This window comes from Phascolarctos cinereus, unplaced genomic scaffold, assembly GCF_003287225.1.
Source record: "Phascolarctos cinereus isolate Bilbo 61053 unplaced genomic scaffold, phaCin_HiC Scaffold_2;HRSCAF=192, whole genome shotgun sequence".
In the NCBI taxonomy this organism is placed as follows: Eukaryota; Metazoa; Chordata; class Mammalia; order Diprotodontia; family Phascolarctidae; genus Phascolarctos; species Phascolarctos cinereus.
In genome coordinates, this window is record NW_027555625.1 from 103,499,610 (window position 1) to 103,520,750 (window position 21,141).

A 21,141-nucleotide genomic window follows, 5' to 3' on the forward strand; every position below is an offset into this window, starting at 1 on the left:
AGTTTACCCACTGCTTTAATATGTTTATTTACCACCATCAGTAACACCAGCACTCATTCTTACTTACCTGGCATAATAAATTCTCAATTACATTAATGGAGGGAAGTAGAAACTAAAATAATGCAAAACTGAATAACCCATATATATAGCATTGAAATGTGGCTGGGGCCTTACATTTTAATATGCCTGTGTCACATGTAAATTGTGTCCTACTGTAAAGGTCTGACTTAAGAGAAACTTAAGAGAAAGGTCTGACTATGTGGGACAGATTTTCTTCTTCATAAAACAAAGGAGCTTAGTTGTCAATAAATCTATTAAATAGACTCAGATAAGAGTGTGTGCCTGCGACGTCAACAAAGTAAATCCATAAATACTAGAGAAAGGATTGTCCCTAAATTTGGAAGCAAGATTTGTGACTACACGGGGATAAATCCCACTAGGAACAATAAAGCAAGCACTGAGAATCAATATTGCCAGAACACTTCCTCTTGGGAAAAGTCTATAATACTTTCACAAAACTAACTCTTTCAAAAGGGAGAAGTAAGGACCATCCCAATTTTACCAAGGCAAAAGGAGGTCAAGTTATTTCTTATACTTTGCAGAGTTAGTAGTAAGCATTCCCTCTGATAAGGTATGAAATTCCTTTTGGGGATTTAAAAGAGCAGATCTGTGACTGGAACTGCTTTCTTAAATCGTGCTAGGTCCACCAACATTTCTATACTTAATCAAATACTAAAGCAAAAATAGTAAATTATACAAAGTACCTTGAGCATTTTGGGCATGTTGAATAGATTCCACAGTTTGTTTCATTACTCCATCTTCTGCTGCCACAACTAATATGATAATATCAGTGAGGTAAGCACCCCTGGACCTCATTGCTGAAAAGGCAGCATGTCCTGGAGTATCAAGAAATGTTATCTTTTCCCCAGAAGGTAGAGAAACTATAAAAGCAGAATTCCAAAGAGACAAGAAATTAAAAATGTATCATCTTTAATTTAACCAAACACAAGTGCCATTACTGAATGTTTTCTACTCGGAAATAAGTAATGATTTGATTTGTTTTAGCAAATAATTAGAATTCAGATAGAGATGATAAATTCACATTAAAAAAGATGATGAAACATCAATATCATCTTTAAATTGCACATGAAGTATTTTGTTATGTAGCATTCTTTAAATTTCAAGCGTACAACAAAATTCAAAAACATACCTATGTATATTCTGAAGAAAAAACCTGAATAATCAGGGATAAGAGGAAGAACTTATGTTTTGCATACCACTCCATTTTAGAAAAAAGAAAACAACAGCCACATCAATTCCCTGAGTAACACTGTTAACATGATGATGAGGATGATAACAAATGCTGTTGTTATAGCAACATTTAAATCATGAAGGATTTAAGGAAAAATTTGGACTAGAGTCACTTAAGATAAGAAGGCATTGAAGCAGCAGCGTTCTGCAGTGACAAGGGGGGGGAGTCCTCATACCAGAGAAATCATGGATTTATCAAAGTATCTAAGCATGTTTCATCCACATCAGTAGTAGGTTTGTGCTTCAATCTGTCCTCTCCATACTTTTAAAGTGAAATACTACATTTCACATTATTGACATATAAATGGCATGCCTAGGCACATTAAAAGATAATTCTCTGTTCATACCAAGAAAGGCGCCAATATGTTGTGTTATGCCTCCAGCTTCCATTGCTGCTACTTGAGTTTTTCGCAGTTTGTCAAGTAAAGTTGTTTTCCCATGATCAACATGACCCATTATGGTAACAACAGGGAACCTTGGGATTAAGAAAGCTGGATCTGCCTCAGGCCTACAATTAATAGCAAAGAATTTTCATTCCAAAACTGTTAGAAACATTGTATATCCTGTATACTGGTTGTCAGTTTGCTCTTTAAATTAACAATGCATAATCATCACTTACAAAAACATCACTATACTTCCTTTGTTCTAGATATGAAATTATTCATGACCGAAACATGTACGAAACAGTTTTAGTATTCAATTTGTTCATTTTTAGTTAACATCCTTACAACTCCTAACAGAGGGGTAGATACCAAACAGGTATTCAATATATATCTGCTGAACCAAAATTTTTTATTCAAGAATTATCAATCATCCATAATCATATACAATCATACAAACTGAGAAACACAATCCTCATTCATTTTTTTTTTTAGGCAATTGGGGTTAAGTGACTTGCCCAGGGTCACACAGCTAGTAAGTGTCAAGTGTTTGATCTGAGGCCGCATTTGAACTCAGGTCCTGATGACTTCAGGGCCAGTGCTCTTTCCACTGCGCCATCTAGCTGCCCCTAATCCTCATTTTTAACAATCAAATATATCTTCAAAGTAACAATGTTGCTTTAAAATGCTTTGCACATTTGAAATAAGAAAAAATTTACCTCAATATACTCACAGCATTTTCAAGATATAAAGCAATTCCTAAAGTATATGTTTTAAATAACCAAGCCTAGAATGCACTGCCTCATCAACTTCAATTCTTAGAATATTTAGTTTCCTTCAAAAGTCAGCTCAAAGGCCACCTCCTACACATGGCTTTTCCTTATCCTCTTCAACTGGCTAATGCTTCCCATTAGAATTACCCTGTATTTGCTTTGTATATATTCCTCTATGTACATGATGTCTTCCTAGGAACATGTAAGCTCCTTGAGAGAATCAACTTTCCCTGTACCCCCAACATCTAGCACAGAAACTGACATATAGTAAGTACTCAATAAATCCTTGGTAATTGATTGGTGTTTCCATTTTTAAAAAAATATTAAACTTGAATTTTTACCTTCTCACAGCATCTTTGTTTTCTCTGACTTTTTCTTGTTTTAGTTGGGCTCTTTTGTACTTCTTCCCCGATTTTTTTAAAACTTCCTTAATCCAAATATCATCTAGGGGTGACTCAGGCTCAAGTAAGTCAATATCAAGAGAAGTATTCAACAGAGCCTCATATACATGATCTAGTGAAAGAGATGATACAGCTTTTAAGAAGAATAGAGTTCAATGTTCAATTTCACCACTGCTTATTTTAAAAGCCCATAGATACAGGTGCACTGGGCTAGGCACCAGGAAGGAGGCAAAGTTTAAACACAACAAGAATCTTAAGGTTCAGAAGGGAGACAAGACCTGAACACAGATCACTATAACAATGCACAGAGCTATTTGTTAAGTCCATTAGAAAGATTAAAAAAAAAAAGTTGTGTCTTTACCAATAAGATTATAAGTAAAGGCTTTCTGAATGAGATGGCACTTGAGATGAGCCTTAAGGGATAGGTAGAGGAATTCAACAGTCAAGAAAGAAAAAAGATGAGAATTGCAGTCATAGGAAAACAACCCGAGCAAAAACATAGAGAAAAGGCTCAGAGCATATTCAAGAGTTAGTGAGTATTATGGTTTGACTGGGGCACAGAGTATGAGAAAGGGACTAATTTGAAATAAGGTTGAAAATCAAGACAGTGGCAGATTGTGAAGGGTCTTGAATACTTTGACAAAGAAATATGAACTTTACTTGGTAAGTAATAGAAGCCACTGGACATTTTTGGGCAGAAATCACATAATAAGATCTACACATAATAAGGATTTATCTGAGGCTGTATAAAGGATGGATTGACAAGATGAAAGAGTAAAGGCAGGAAGATCTTTAAGGAGATTATTATAATAGTTTGGTCAGGTGATAAAGTAGACACAGGCAGGGATGATGTCAAGAGGAACAGACCGGAGGAGACAAATTTGAATGCTGTGAAGAAAGACTTGGCAGGATCGGGTAACTATCTACAAATAAAAAGTAAAGAAAAGAATGAAAAATAACATCAAGGTTTTGAACATTAATGACTTGGGTGAATATTGGCATCTGACACAAATAGTGAAATTATTAATGAAAATATGAAAAAGTTAAGCATCAGTGTCCTTTTGTTGTTTTTTTTAATATAAACATTTATTTTTTCTCTCAAGAGCAGCACTAAAACAAAACAAAATAAAAGACATACCTAACATTACCCTTTGCATTTGCATCCTGCTTTTTAATTTAGTGGCTTTTGTTCACTCACTAGGAACTGATTCTCTCCTAGTCATATGAAAATGATTGTTGTTGCAATGACATTTTTAAAAAATTCACATTAACTCTACAGTAGTAAAATGTGATAGGTGCATGCATGTGTGTATATACTGATAAATAAAACGAGTATAAAAATTTTCAGATAAACAGTACCAGTTATGTTGTTCTCACAGTAGATGTGTCATCTCAATATCTGGATCTGATCAACAATGAAAAAAATACTTCCAATAACGGAGTTTCACACACACACACACACACACACACACACACAAAATTAGTGGGGAAATGAAAATGTCACCTACCATTGTGTATGTCCATTATACACCCAAAGTCCAAAATCCCTCAGAGCTAGTAATTTTTGCTCACAGTTAAAACAGATTAAGCCAAGGGATTCTAGTACCATTGTACCATTGTGATACCCAGTGCCAATGGGCAATATTTAATATCTTAGAAAAGTCAGCAGAGTGGCTGAGATACTCAAGGCCTAATGAGTATCAAAATAAAAGAACAGGCTCTTTACAATTCTCTATTAAAGGATGATAGTCACTTAATTATCATTGTTAAATGGGACATGACTAATATTGCATCCACCTGTTTACCCCAGATATGGTCACACAACATTTTATACATATATATACACACATACATACACATAAAGCTGGGGGGGGGGGAAGAAGGAGCATCAGTGTCCTTTTGAAATACCTAAAAGTATACAGTGTACAACTGATAAATGTTACTAAACATGGGATACTCACACAGGCTTTTAAAAGCACACTAAAAATATTCTGGAGAATAATTTGTAACTGTGTCCAAAAGACTATAAAACTGTGCATACCCTTTGATCCAGCAATACCACTCCTAGGTCTATATCCCAAAAACATCCTAAAAAAGGGAAAAGGGCCCATTTGTACAAAAATATATATAGAAGCTCTTTCTGTAGTGGCTAAGAATTGGAAATCGAAGGAATACCCATTAATTGGAGAATAGCTAAACAAGCTGTGGTATATGATTGTAATAGAATATTATTGTGCAACAAGAAATGGCAAGCAGGATGATTTCAGAAAAACCTGGAAAGACTTACATGAAGTGATACAAAAAAAAACCAGGAGAATGTTGTACATAGTAATAGCAATATTATTCAATGAAGAACTATGAATGACTTAACTACTCTCAGTAATACAATGATTTAAGACAATCTCAAAGCACTAACAATGAAACATACTATCCACCCCCAGAGAAAGACCTAATATTGTTTGAATACAGACTGAAACAAGCTATTTTTCACTTTCTTTTTCCTTTTTTTTTTCTTTTATTCGAGTCTCCTTGTACAAAATGACTACTATAGGAATGTTTTTCATAAGTGCACATGTATAACCTATATCTGATTGCTTGCTATCTCAGAGAAAGGGGAAGGGAGGTAGGGAAGGACAGAATTTGGAACTCAAAACTTTAAATAAAAATATTCAAAAAAAATTGGAAAAAAATAAAATAAACCAAATTTGAGATAATGATGTTCCATTGGACTTAGAGAACCTTTCAGACCTGATCTATCAATACTAATTATAGGACCACTACAGATACAGCTTTATTGCAGAACATTCTGCATATTTTCCTTTGTTGATTCTGTGCATTTGTTTTCTCCATTAATCTAAGGTTTGCATGTAAAAAATTACAATGTGTTTTACAGATCTGATGTTTAGGATGTTTTCATAACACCCTAAACATCAGATCTATAAAACACATTTCAGAATGCCGATTTTCTAACCTCTATCATGACATTGTGATCACAAGGGCTCTAAGATGAGCGATCAGTAAATATGTCGGAGGAGGAAGCAGTACAGCAGTACTCCAACAAACACCTATAAAAAGAAACCAGATCAAGTAGTGGTCAAGAAACCCAAGGAAGCATCACAGTGATCATCATTTTCCCAGTCAACATAAGGAGAAAAATAGAGATCCACAAGTACCGGACATGGGGTCTAGCAAGGAAGACACCAGCAGAGCCTTCAGTAAGGAAACTGAAGTACAACCTGCAGCTGTGTACAAGGGCAAGTAGTCCTGATACTGTGTTCTCTGTGCAGTGAGTTTGATGCCAACCGGAAGGTCTGTTCTGAATACCCTAGAGCTGCATCAGAGATCCTGTAGGATTTAAGAGAGAATATGTAGCCACTATATGTCAAAGAACAGTCTCAGGCTGTGTATTGAGCATGACCCTGGAATGGAGTATTAAATTCACCCCAAAGCTTGATCTGAATCTTACAGTTAACTAACCAGGGCAAGGAGCTCAGACCAAGGAAGAGCCTACAGTTCCATCTCTCTGAACCTGCAAAGCCTTCCAATTAGCTTACAAGGGGGTGGGTCCAGGAGCAGTTGACAAGAGCTACAACCAGGGGCAAGCCATACAAGTAGGGAGCTTGCAAAACTCAGATTAGGAGTACAACAACACATTTTTACACTAGATCAGACCACTTTGGGCACACTGAAAGCTTGCAAATCCCCAAACTAAGCTATTCCAAAGATCCTTAAAGAAAACAGTACTTAATACCCAGAAAGAGCAGCAAGATCCCAGAGAACAGAAATCAGGAAAGAAACAAGGCCCACACATTCTCTCCAGAACTGCAAAGAGCCTGGCCCTAACTAAAAGCCCTGATTGCAGGAGCAAGAGTAAAAGAATAAGTAAACAAACAAAAAAGATTCTCACCATAAAGAACTATTATGACAGTAAAGCTCAAGACACAAACCCTGAAAAGAATGATTTCAAAACATCTACAAGCAAAGCCTTGAGGAAAAACACAGCTCGGGCACAAGTTTAGCTAGAATTACTAAAAGAAATAAGACAAGACTTTTTTAAAAAGATTTTTTTAAATGATTTTATAAATTAAATAAGCATTTTAGAGAGAATTGGAGAAGAAATGAGTGCTTTCATGGAAAGATTCTGAAGAATTAACAGCTTAGTATCAGAGGTAACCTTACCCATGCAATAGATTTCTTGAAAATTAAAACAGATAAAATAGAAGTTAATGACTCCATGAGACAAGAAATATTAAAACAAAGTCAAAACACCAAAACAGAGGAAAATGTATAAGATCTCAAGTCAAAAACAACTGACCTGCAGGGCAGCTAGGTGGCACAGTGGATGGAGCACCAGCCCTGAATTCAGGAGTACCTGAGTTCAAATCCAGCCTCAGACACATAACATTTACTAGCTGTGTGACCCTGGGCAAGTCACTTAACCCCACTGCCTAGCCAAAAAAAAAAACCACACACAAAAACCCAAAAACAATTGACCTGGTAAACAGATAAAAAAGAGATAATTCAAGAATCATTGGGTTACCTGAAAGCCACAATCAGAAAAAGATCTTGGATATAAAATTTCAAGAAATCATAAATAAAACCTGCACAGACATATTAGATCAAGAGGACAAAGTTAAAATAGAAAGAATTCATCAGTCATCTCTTGACAGAAATCTCAAAATAAATGCCACAGCCAAAATCAAGGCTTCTAGGTCAAAAAAATACTACAAGCAGCCAGAAAGAACAAGTTTAAGAGCCATAGTTAGACTCACACAAGATTTAGCAGCTGTGACAATAAAGGAGCAGAGACCTTGGAATATGATATTCCAGGAAGCAAAAGTTATAAACTTACAACCAAGAATAACATACCTAACAAAACTGGGTATAATCCTACAGGATCTTTAATGAAATAGAAAACTTCCAAGCATTCCTAATGAAAAGACAAGAGTAGAGTAGAAACTCGGACATAAAAACAAAATAGCAAGAGAAATAACAAAAGAGATTAAACAGGGATGAAGTATTTTACATTTTAAGAAGAGGTAAGACGCAACTGTCCTCCCAGAACCCTACTGTCATTAAATAAGACAGCATGCCTTGGAATGGTTTTGTTATGTTTGATGATCTTAAAGAAGAAAGGAAATGAAGGGGGAAAGCAATATTACAGAGAAAAAATGGGAATGAAGGGTGGGGGAATTTCTTCCAAACAACTGTAGTAAACAAACAGAAAACTATACAAAGAAGCAGCAAGGGCTAAGGGAAGCAAGTAACACTTGGACCTCACTTTCACCCAAAGTAATCACAAAAGGGGTGATATAAACACACACACAAACACAACCACACACACACACAGAGTTGGATGCAAAAATACATTTAACTCAACAGAGACACAGGAGGAAACAAGAAAAAGGCATAAGAATGTAGACTCAGGAAAGGGTTAGTCATTGGTATAACAAATTAACTTTAGAAAAAAGATGGAAATATTTAGCAAGTAAGGTTTTAAAGGAAGTAGTAGCAGTAGTAGTAGTAGTAGTAGTAGTAGTAGTGGTAGTAGTACCATTTTTATATAGCACCTACATATATGGTATAAGTACATATAAAACATAATTATAATAAGATGATTATATATAATTATATATTATACATACATGTGTTACATATGACATATTACAAATATATGTTGCCTATACAGCAAGGCACTATGCTAAATCCTTTACAAATATCACCTCACTTGATCCTTACAAAAACTCTAGGATGTAGTTGCTATTATTATCCCCCATTTTACAGTTGAGGAAACTGAGGTAGACAGAGGTTAAGTGACTTGCCCAGAGTCACATAGCTAGTAAGTATCTGAAACTGGATTTGAACTCTGGAAGATGAGTCCTCCTAACTCCAGGCCTGGCACTCTATCTGCTGTACCACCTAGATGCCATAGACAGAGATAAACAGTAAAATTATGTTTACTCAAAGGTAACAGAGATAACGAATTAATATCAACACTTAACATGAATTCCCCAAATAAAACAGCACTTGAATACTTAAAAGTAAACAAATATTTAACTTAAAGGAAATTCTAAATGAGTTACAGGGAAAAATATAAAGTGAAACCATAACAGCAGGACACCCCAATGTACTCCTTTCAGACCCAGACAAATCTAACCAAAAACAAACCAACCAACCAACCAACAAGAAAGACATTAAGGATTTAAATAGAATTTCAATAAAGTTAGATATGACAGATCTCTGGAAATCTCTGAATGGAAATAAAAATGAAAGAGAGAGAGAGAGAGAGGTTATATATGTACAGCATAAAAACCTCGCAAATAAATGCAGAAATCTAGAAAAAATAAACATATCTTTTCTAACCACATTACAATAAGAATTTTATTTTTTAAAAAAACTATTAAGGAAAGGAGTAAAGATTAATTTGAGACTAACAATCTTAAAGAATTGTGGATCAAAGAATAAATCATAGAAACAAGAGATAATTTTGTTAAATATGACAACAATGGGACAATATGTTTAAAATTACTGAGCTACAGCCAGGGCAGTCATTAGGGGAAAATTTATATCTCTAAACACTTTCATCAACAGGAGACAGAAAAATCAGATCAATATATTGCCCATGCAACTTAAAAAACTAGAAAACCAACAAATCTTAAAACCCTAATTCACCACCAAAATAGAAATTCTGAAAATCAAAGAAAAGATGAACAAATCTGAAAACAAAACAAACAAAAAAGCACTGAATGAATAAATAAAAGAAAAAATAAAATTTGTCCTGTTTTGGGTTTTTTGCTTTTTTTGGTGAGGCATCTGGGGTCGCACAGCTAGTAAGTGTTAAGTATCTGAGGCTGGATTTGAACTCAGGTCCTCCTGACTCCAATGCCAGAGCTCTTTTCACTGTGCCACCTAGCCGCGCCCCCCCCCTTTTTTAAAAATCACATGCATTGAGATGTTAAGCATTTCTAAAGTAGGGAACACACAACACCATTTCTCTTGGCTTATTGCAACTCTACCAATCTCACTGTTAAACAAAATACTGGCTCACTATTATATAACTATTATATAAAATATAACTATTTTTATTGAAAAGCTATTGTTTTGAGGCAGCTAGGTGGCACAGTGGATAGAGTTCTGTCCTTGAAGTCAGGAGGATCCAAGTTCAAATCTGACCTTAGACATGTGACACTTACTAGCTGTGTGACCCTGGGCAAGTCACTTAATCCCAACTGCCTCACAAAAAAAAAAAAAAGCTGTTGTTTCAAGGTTTAGGTTTTGTTTCTTCCTGTTTCAACAACCTGCATTATGAGTCATTGTTTTTCTATAAAGAATTTAAATCAGAAATATACCAGTAAAACAGTTTACAATTTGATTTCCTAACTTATTTTATCATCCTAACTGAATGATTAAAATATTTTAATGAACATAATGACAGAAGAGGAAAAATTACAAAGCACATTCCCAACTGGGAATCTGGCTCCAACGCCGTCCTTGCCAAGCAAAAATTACAAAACTATATTATAGATGAAAATGTTATTGTAAATTTGTTCTGGTATTTCCAAAAACAAATCTCTTACTGTCTTACAGAAAGAAGTGTTCTTTCACCTTTCTAATGCTAATTCCTCTCTTATGCCCTTGATCTCATCTCTTCCTGCTACTCATAGCACTTGATCTAGCAATTATCTTGCTCTGTCTCATTCCTTTCCTCTGCCTACAAATACTGTCCAGTACCCTTTTTAAAAAAAGGCAAACTTTCCTTAAACCCTATTACTCTAACTACCATCCTTTTTCCTTTCTTTCACAACAAATGTCTCAATAGAGAAGTCATCACATCCTGGTCCTTACATCCTCATTCCTCAATACTTCCAAACCAGCTTCTGTCCCAGATCCTCTGCTGAAATGGCTTTCTTAAAGGTCAATCACCTCATCATTGCCAAAGACAATGGCCTTTTCTCAGATCTTCCTTGACCTTTCTCTCACAAAGATTTCACACTGTTTAACACTCTTTCTTTCTTTGGCTTCCATTATACTATGCCATTCTAGTTCTTTTCCTCCTTCTCTGCCTCCTTTCCTACCTCTTCATCCCTAACTCCCTAAACATGAGTACTGCACAATGATCTGTCCTTTGGTGATCTCTAATGCTATGATTTCAAAATTATGTTCTTTCAACTGACTTCCAAATATATAGCTTCAATCCTTACCTCCTGAGCACCAAGCTGCCTTCTCTATATCTCCAACTAAATTGTCCTGCCACCACCTAAAATTCACCATTTCCACAACTTTTTATTTTATTCCACAAACCAGCCTTTTCTCTTAACTTTCCCATTTAGAATCTTAGCATTTAAAGCTAGAAAAACACCATTATTGCAGATATCACCATATTTCTAGGCACCTAGGCTTAAAACTACAGAGTCATCTTTGATTCTTTCCTTTCCCTCACGTGCCATTCCTAAGTCAGTTGACAAGGCCTGTCAGTTCTTTCTGAAATATCCCCTTATGCATCCCCTCTTTCCATTCACAATGCCGTGACACTAGGGCAAGCTGTCATCCCCTGTGGCCTAGACTACTAACTGATCTCTAATTCATCCTTTATGCAGTTGACAAAGCCATCTTTCAAATATGCAGGTCTGACCAACTACTTTCATTGTTCAAAGACCTTCATTAGTGCCCTATCCTGGTAGTCAATGGTAGTTCAATTAATGCCCTATCCTGGTAGTTCAATCATTCAAGTCTTATTTCCTAGGAAGCCAAAAAAGAATTATCATTCTCATCCTGCTCTCTTCCACCTCCATATATATTTGTGAAGGTAATCCCTCCACCTACATCTGAAACACATTCCGTCTGTATATCTCCCCATACTGAAACCTTTTTTTTCTCAAGTCCCACCTTCTCCATGAAACCCTCCCTGATCCTTCATCACTCTCATTAAGCAGTTACCCCTCTTTCCTCAATCTCTCATTATTGTGCTCAATTAACTCCTCATATGGAGGATCAGATCTTTTACCTGTATCTTATCAGATCCTTAACTGTATTACATAGTTATTTGTGTATACCTCTTACCCCTATACTATTAGTAACTTGAGGGAAAAGACTGTATCACTTTTTAACTTTTTATCCCCAGGACCTAACAGAGTTTATTGCACATAGTAGGAGCTTAATAAATATTTATGGAATGCTGAATCAATGAAGAAAAAAAATGGATGAGAAAAAGTATACAGGAATATCAAAGACAGTCTTTGGCCTCATTTCAATAATCTACATCAATTTTCTAAGAAAGGTTAAATGAGTAAAAATATTTGTTCTTATTTTGCTAAAGATAGAAAACTATATGTGGCAATCTGTCCCAGGATTATTTATTAATAATTTATTTATTTTTAATTTTCAACATTCACTTCCAAAAGATTTTGAGTTTTAAATTTTCTCCTCCTCTCTTTCTGCCCCTCTCCCCAAGACGGCATGTAATCTGATATAAGCTCTACTTATACATTCATATTAAGCTTATTTTCACATTAGTCATGACGTAAAGAATTAGAACTAATGGGAGGAACCATGAGAAAGAAGAAATAAAACAAAACAAGAAAAGGAGAGCAAATAGTATGCTTCCATCTGCGTTCAGACTCCATAGTTCTTTCTCTGGATGTGGATAGCATTTTCCATCGTGAGTCTTTTGGAATTGTCTTAGACGCAGAATTAATTATGACCCATAACCTGAATAAGTCTGGAAAACAACTTAAACATGTTATTCTTTAAATGATATTCTATTCTTCATCCTTGACTGTCTCAACTTGACGCTAAATGAAACACTAGCCCTCCAGTATTCTTGGGTTTCGCTTCCTTTCAAAGACATCTGGCTCACCTATGTCTTTATTCATAGATCTGGCAAGGTCTTCAACAGTCATTCCATTCCATACCTCTACCTCCTGCTGTTCCTTTTTAGAGTCCTTCCAAGGTAGCTTAGATTTCTGTGGTCTTTCTCCCTATAAAAAATTCATATAGGAAGAAAGAAATCTAAGTGACAGGATTAGATTATTTGTGGCTAATCTTTTTTTCATACAATAGCTACTAAATTCTTTTCAAATATATATTCTCACATAATTTGATCTTCAGGCTGAAAGTGACATATGACATTATTAATTTAAGACAACACATACTGTTTTCAGTATAACAAAATGGCAGCCTGATAGCAGAGAGTGCTGGACTTTGGGAACCAGGAGAAACTTGGGTTCAAATTTTGTTTATGAAAATTACTGGCTGTATGACCATGGGAAGGTTAACTTTCTGAGGTCCATTACTCTCATCTGCAGAATGGGTATAATAATTCTGACAATAAAAGGTTATTGAGAGAATCAAATGAAATAATATATAATGCTTTGTAAATTTTGAAGCATTATATTAATGCCAATTATCATCAGTATTTCTGGCCAACTGAAAATTCTCTTCTTCTCTCTACCCCCACCAAAAACAGATTACTTAGTATGCAGCATTTAGAAATAAGGAGTCTTTAAATAAAAAAAATTCAAAATTAATTTCTAAGAATGGCACTGGGTACTTTTATCTTAGCATTAACAATAAAGTGACTACAAAAAAGATGTTGAGTACCTTCTTTACACTTAAAAGCCTACACTGTGATAACGCAACATTGATGAATGTGTCTGTTTGCCAGGATTGTGGGACACACAGGGTAGTATACACAGGGTAAGTGGAGGAGGGCACAAGCTTCCATTGTACCAAACAAACTCTTCTTCGACACAGAATATGCAGCTGCCTGTAAGCACTGGGAAACAGCATCAGATTTTCCAACTTCAGTATTATTCTTATGTTCATTTTCCTCCTATAAAAAAATTTTTAAAAATCTTTAATATTGAATATTTCAACTTTAAAAAAAAAGATAATCACAGATCTGAAATATCTGTTAATGTAAACAAGACATTTCTCATATATCAATTACAGTAGATATTTATGCTGTTTCATTTCAAAAATACATTTCTAACAAATATCTTCTAATATGATGGCTCTTCACACTGAACAGATTTGTTTTGGTAATTCATTTCTTTCTAGGCCCATTCTAAAACAATCACAAGTCACCACCCTGTTTACTTCTGGATCTTTCACTAGGTTTTCAAAAACCTCCTACATTATCCCCAACCCAGGAAACTTGCAAGAAATATCTTCCTTAATACCTAAGAAATAAAGCCATTAAGATTTTCATTTAGTAAATATATTATAATATACAAACAAGAAAAAAGAACAAAATATGAATTACAGGAAAAATAATTAGGTAAGAACTGCACATGGAGGTGCCAAAGAGGAGTAGGCATTTCAGAATGATCAGAGTAGGACAGAACTAGTTGAGGAAGCCTTCTTTTTTTTTTTCCAGTGGGTCACTGAATACTTTTATTCTGCACATAGAAGCCACTAGAGAGCTGGCCTGAGGGCTCGTTGGGGGCGCATCACAAGTACATGGCTCCACACATCAACACTGGGGTTGGGGGTGAGAACAGGTCATTCTATCCCAGTCACAAGACGATCAGGGTTTTCTGACACAGTGCCACATGATCAGGTAGTTTCTCGTAAGACAGGTCTAATGAAGCAGTGAGAACATCACAGAAAGGTGGAGGGGAGAGGGAAGTTAAGCAGCCGAGGCCCCTGCCTCCAAACAAAACTGGTCTAGTACTTGGTGCTGCCCATTCTTAGGAGAGGAGCAGACGTCTACAGCGGTGACTGGCGCCTGTGAACTCCGAGGCTTCCTGGCCACAGAGCTTACTTGGCCCGAGGGTTTCTGAAGTTCCTTCCAGCAAATTTAGCCTTGCTGCCCAGCTCTTCCTCAATTCTGAGAAGCTGGTTATACTTGGCCAGACGCTCAGATCGGCAGGGGGCACCAGTCTTGATCTGCCCAGTGCAGAGACCGACCACCAGGTCTGCAATGAAGGTATCTTCAGTCTCCCCAGAACGATGGGAAACCACTACTCCCCACCCATTGGACTGGGCCAGCTTGCACGCCTGGAGAGATTCAGTCACAGAGCCAATCTGGTTCACTTTGAGGAGGAGACAGTTGCAGGCTTTCTCGCTCACAGCTTTCTCAACGCACTTGGGATTGGTCACTATGAGATCATCCCCTACCACCTGGATGCTCACAGTAGCAGTGAAATTCTTCCAAGCTTCCCAATCATCCTGGTCAAAGGGATCTTCAATAGACACCACTGGATAGTCCTTGATGAAGTTCTTGTAGATGTCCCCCAGCTCAGAAGGGGAGATGTATCTGCTGGAATCATCAGGAGACGTGAAGTCCAAGTCATATTTCCCAGATTGGACGAATTCTGAAGCAGCAACATCCATGCCAATTACGACCTTCTCAGTATAGCCAGCCTTACCAATAGCATTCTTCAGCAGCTCCAGAGCTTCCTTATTCTCCAGGATGTCAGGAGCAAAGCCACCCTCACCCCCTACGTTGGTGGCGTCCTGTCCATATTTCTGCTTAATCACGCTCTTCAGGTTGTGGTAGACCTCAGCTCCAATGCGCATGGCCTCCTTAAAGCGTGCTGCTCCAACAGGGAGGATCGTGAACTCCTGCACTGCCAGCTTGTTACCAGCATGGGAGCCACCATTGATCACGTTGGAGGCAGGAGCGGGCAGGATGGCTTCATCACTGCCTGCAAGGTCAGCAATAGGCGGAACAGGGAGACACCTTTCTCAGCAGCTCCAGCCTTACAAACAGCCAGAGACACTCCCAATATGGCATTTGCACCAAATTTAGATTTATTCTCAGTGCCGTCCATCTCTATCATCAATTTGTTGATCTTCTCCTGCTCCACAACGTTCAGTTTCTTGCTAAGCAGGGTTGGGGCAATAGTTTTATTGATGTGCTCAACCGCTTTTGAGACACCTTTCCCCATGTAGCAGGTCTTATCATTGTCTCAGAGTTCCAGCGCTTCATGGATACCGGTAGAAGCACCGCTGGGCACAGCAGCTTGGAAGAGACCTTTTTCAGTGTAGAGATCAACTTCAACAGTGCGGTTCCCACGAGAGTCAAAGATCTCTCTTGCCTGGATCTTGCAAATAGACATGTTGAGTTTCTGGTATGATGCTTCCTCCGCTGGGCTCAGAGAACAGAGGCCGAGGGCAGGAAGCCTTCTTTTAAAATGACAAGTTTTAAGGTAATTCTTGAAAGAAGAAATTGTCACACATTAGCAAAGTGAAAGAGGAAGGCATTTGAAGCAGGAAAAAGTATATAATCAAAAATGTAGTTAGGAACTAAAAGACCTATTTTTTGGAATAATAATAGCTAACATTTACATAGGTTCTTTGTGCTTTACAAATATCTCATTCTGCCCTCACAATAACAATGGGAAGTAAGTGCTATTATTAGCTTCATCTTACAAATAACAAAACTGAGACACACAGAGACAAATGCGTTGCCCAAGGTCAGTCAACTACCAAGTATCTGAGGTTGGATTTGAATTTAGGTCTTCCGGATTTCAGGTGTAAGGCTCAATAAGCATTATAAAATGGCTATCTCCACAGAAATTTATCCTTTGGAAGGCACCTGAGGAATCAACTAGTCCAGGGGTTCTTTTTTTTTTAAATTAATCTTCTTAATTTTTATTTTCAGTTCCAAATTCTCTCCCTCCCTTCACCTCCTACTCCATCCATTAAGGTAAGAAAAATGAAACCCAAGAGGCAGCTAGGTGGCGCAGTGGATAGAGCAGCAGGCCCTGGATTCAGGAGGACCCTAGTTCAAATTCGGCCTCAGACACATAACGCTAACTGTGTGACTCTGGGCAAGTCACTTAACCCCACTGCCTCGCCCAAAAAAACACACAAAAACCACAAAATCCCTGATCTTAGTCCAATTGCCTCATTTTACAGATGGGAAACCCAGGTCCTATGAAATTACCAAGCAGAAAACCTACGTTTGGTGACTACCAGTCCATGATGGCTCTTTACACACAACTGTGTTCATTTAAAAGACAATAGGGCAATTTGGTTGGAAAAAACAGAAGCGGCCAAGAGGCACAGATTAGTATTGGCATTGGGAGTCAGGGAGTTCAAGTCCTGTCTGGGCAAGTCACAACCTCTCTCAGCCCATTTGCCCATCTGTAAAGTGTGGACAATAACAGCACCTATTTTCCGGGTTGTTGTGAGGACTGAATATGAGGTAACCTTGGTAAAGCACCTCGCCTTAAAGTGCTATATAAATGCTATTCTTATTACTGTTGTTACTCCTGAAAACATCAGCTGACAGAACGTTTGGGACTTCCACCGGAAACATTTTCGTCTGACCTTAAACACGATGGGGTGCCCATGCAATTTGAGATGTGTGTGGAGACGTGTTACTCGGCACTGACGTCCAGGTTGGATCAGAGGCCCCTGCAAGGACCGGGGTCCGTGATGCAAGGTGACAACGATCGTGGGATCAAGTTCACGGAGATGCTAACGCACACAAAGGGCAGCTGGATGTCCCGAGATCTCACGAAATGAGCATGGTGACCAGCCAGGGCAGCAGCAGTTAAGCCGACCCTACTCACAGATGGAGGAGGCGAACAGAGAAATCGTTTGCAAGCCGGCGGGACAAGCTCCAGAGATCCCCTTCCGGCGCCCCAACAAGCTGCCAGTCCGTCCTTTATTGTGTCCCCAAGGCCTCTTCCGCCGGAAGCCGTAAGCTCTGCCTCCTCTAGGCAAGATGTCTTTCCTCTGCCTGTGCGCGGGACACGCGTGCGCATCCCTGGTACCTCCCACCAGCTGTCAGTTCCTGCTTTCATAACATCTTATTCCCTGTGCTGTCTGAGAGTCCTTAATCTGTCCGTCCTACCCCTCGCCTTCACCATCTTCCTCACCCTCCGTGGTCCTCTCAGGATCTGTTTGCTCCTTTGAAGTGTCTTCCGCCTTTGTGAGCTCCTTGAGAGCAGGGACTGTATTTTGCCTTTTCTTCCATCCCCAAGGTTTAGCACGTAGTACTAGGCATCTAATAAATGCTTATTGACTGACTTGCAATTTCCACCTGGCTCTGCTCCTGGGGCCAAATAGAACCTCTAACCTTCTTCTAAGTGACAGGTCTTCAAAAAAAAAGATAACAAAAATGCTTCTCTCTTCCACGTTGAATATCCCCAGTTCCTGGAACCTACTTTTATAATGCGTGACCTCTAGTTGCTTTATTCTGACCACCTTCCTCATGACTCCACTTTATCAAAACAGGGTCATGAACGAGCTGGAGGGAATCTCAGAGATCCCCTCGATTTACTGATCAGAAAAATGAGGCCCAGGGAGATTAACTGATTTGACCAGGTTTATCAATAATCTTCCTAAAATGACACCTAGAATTGAACCCAGTGCTCCAAATGTACAAAGGGATTATCATTTTGCAATACTGTGAGTTTGACACCACTGCTCTTAAGAAATGCTTGTTTACGGATTTTGTATTCAATGACATCTTGCTTGTTTACTAAAAATGTCCCTTTTTTTCCCTAAATATCATAAATCCAGTTAAAATTTGTTATGGCATACTTTGTGAAGTATACATCCAAACTTCATTTTTGCCATACAGCTTACCCAGTTTTCCCAGTAGTTTTTATTGAAGAGTGATTTCATTTCTCATAATTTTAAAGTATATGCTTATCAACACTAATATTTTATATTTTAGGTTCTATTGATGATGTTTCTATTTTGTTCTGTTCATATACTTTCTATTCATTTTCTAGTATCAAATTTTGTAATTTCTGCTTTAAGGTACTGTAGCAAGAGATGTCCCCCACGTATAGGATGGGAGTGTTGTTGTTATGCCTTGAAGGGAAGCAAAACAGATATCCCTAGCCTCTTCTCCCTCCACCTTTCTCCAAAGGGAGGCTTTAATTCTTTTTTTTTTTTGGGGGGGGGAATGAGACAGACTTTAATTCTTGCCACAAGGGGAAGCAGAAGGTTGGGACCAGAAACTTGGCCACTTTTTTCTCTTCAGAGAGAGTGTACTGGACTAGAATTATAGGTATCTGCTTCCTTAATATTATTAAAGGACATGTAGTCTTCAGGTTCAAGCTAAACTTGTGGTCACTATTTCTTATTGGGTAGAATGCCCAAGCTTTACATCCACTGCTTCACTCCCTTCCCACTAAATACTAGTTTCTCAATGAACACACACAGCAAACATTTTGATATCTAATACTGTTAGGTATCTTCACCTGTCTTCTTTTTCTTAGGTGGAGGTTTAAAAGCTTAGGGGTGCTGGGACCCCAAAATCATGACACACAGATCCTGCCCAAGTGAATTTGACCCAAGCCTTCTTTCAGCCAAAGACAAGGTTTATTAGAACATCAGTCAAGGGGTGGGTGAGATTTAAAGAATCCACCATATTGGACAGATTCTTAAGGAATTTAAGCATTTGTATGAATAACATAAAGGGGCAAGATATTAAGAATCTGAGCACCTTAACTGAGGCCAGATAGACCTTATATACAGAAAGACTGTGACAGGATCTAGGCGTGGCCAAGTAGTCTGGGGTGACTGGAGGAGGGGTCTAAGGAGGATCTGGATGGGAGTGGCCAGTAAAATGGGATGACTGTGAGGTAACAGAAAGCCAGGGACCTGGAACACATGGCCTAGGGAGAATGGAGCCAAGATAGGATTAGGGGTGGGAAGTGGGGGGAGAGAAGGGGGCATAGGGAGGTAAAACAATGGAGGGCTAGGATAAATTAAGAGAATTGGGAGATTGGATGTAGGCAACAATGAAAGGCCCGTTGATAGGATTATAGCCTCAGACAAATGCCAGAGATTTAGCCATATAAGAAAGTCCAGGGCTCTTCCTTTTTGGGGTCCAGATCCCAAAGACATGGTCTTTTCCTTTTAGGAGTTCAGATCCCATCCCCATCATTAGTATTTTTGTTTTCTCTTGTCTCTTTTTCCACATGAATGTTATTATGGCTTTATATACATCTATGAAATAACATTTTAACTGATGTTGTAACAAATCTGTAAGTTAGTTTAGAATTGTTAGTTTTGCTATTTTTGCCCAACCTAATGTTGAATGGAGATATTTCCCCATTTGCTCAATTCTTCCTTGATTTTTGTCAGAATCATTTTAAAGTTGTCTTTGTAGGGAATTATTGTGTGTTTAGATAAATTAATGACCATATAACACTTTATCATTCCTAATGTTGAAGAAAAATATTAATATTTTCTGTTTTAGGCACAAGTCTGCCAGGAACAATTTCATTTAATGTTTTATATCCATACCATTTCTAGCTTGAAGAGAAATGTACAAATGGCTTAGTTACCCTCATGACCTTTGACATGACTGTCTACTCCAAGATGATTTTGAAGTGACATTTGTAGAAATTTTTAACAAAAAAAGATCATAATATGTTAAAATGCAGCTTGGGGTTAACATTCTAAAGCTAACTACTCAGTTCTTCCATTGACCACTCCCTTCAAGAGTTCTCCCTGAGTAAATAAAAGGACATTCTTCTAGAGATCGATATCTTAATCCTTAGTCAATCCCTGTGTGAATGCACAAAGGGAAGACTGCCTTTAGACTAGTTAATAGCCCTTTTTTCTGGTAAATGGAGACAAGACTAGAGTTATTCTTTATTCTAAATTTTGGTTACCATCCTTAATCCATTTCCCTACGAAATTCTATTCTCCACCTAACCTGCCTTCAAATGGGAAGTCTATGCTTCTACATTATAAAAACGTAGTGGGAATAAGTACATTAATCTAGGATGAGCATCTTCATGTTATTCTATGCCTTCATTTTGTGACTTCATGGTTGTATAGGGTCGGCTAGGTGGCTCACTGGATAGAGCACTGGACCTAGAGTCAGGAAGACTTGAATCCAGATCTAGCCTCTGACACTTACTTACTTGCTGTGTGACCTTGGGCAAGTCACTTAACCTCTGTTTGCCTTAATCCACTGAAGAAGGAAATGGCAAACCACTGAAGTATTTTTACCAAGAAAACCTCGAGGACAGTATAGTCCACAGGGCAATGAAGAGTCAGACAAGGCTGAACAACAACCGGATTGTTATCTAAGTTGTTTTTCTGTAATAAGATAAGGACTTTAATAGTATAGTTTGACAATGACTTCTGTGTCTGTCCCACAATTTGATAAGTTACCAATGCTGTGTGAAACCCTCAAATTTGGTAAACAGCTACTAATAACATATGTATGCCCCCAAATTGATGAACAACTTTTAATGACTTGAATCCTAAATCTGATAAATCACTAATAAACACCAATTTAGTTAGAAAACTAAAGCTTTGATTGGTAATTTCCTTTGCCAATGGAGCCTG

The 21,141-nt window shown here is 37.8% G+C and overlaps 1 protein-coding gene and 1 pseudogene across 1 annotated transcript in view; both read right to left on the reverse strand.

The window, feature by feature from the left end:
* The window catches only part of MTIF2 (mitochondrial translational initiation factor 2), a 52,957-nt gene extending 35,436 nt beyond the window's left edge, over positions 1-17,521 (reverse strand). The window contains exons 1-6 of the mRNA XM_020996250.2: positions 17,146-17,521; positions 13,465-13,696; positions 12,722-12,842; positions 2,806-2,977; positions 1,659-1,819; positions 765-941 (exon numbers count right to left, since the gene is read on the reverse strand). Coding sequence (XP_020851909.1) covers positions 765-941; positions 1,659-1,819; positions 2,806-2,977; positions 12,722-12,842; positions 13,465-13,696; positions 17,146-17,168 — 886 coding nt within the window. The 5' untranslated portion in view covers positions 17,169-17,521. The remainder of the gene's footprint in view (positions 1-764; positions 942-1,658; positions 1,820-2,805; positions 2,978-12,721; positions 12,843-13,464; positions 13,697-17,145) is intronic.
* LOC110215061 (alpha-enolase pseudogene) lies at positions 14,596-16,008 on the reverse strand (annotated as a pseudogene).
* Positions 17,522-21,141: the final 3,620 nt, after the last annotated feature.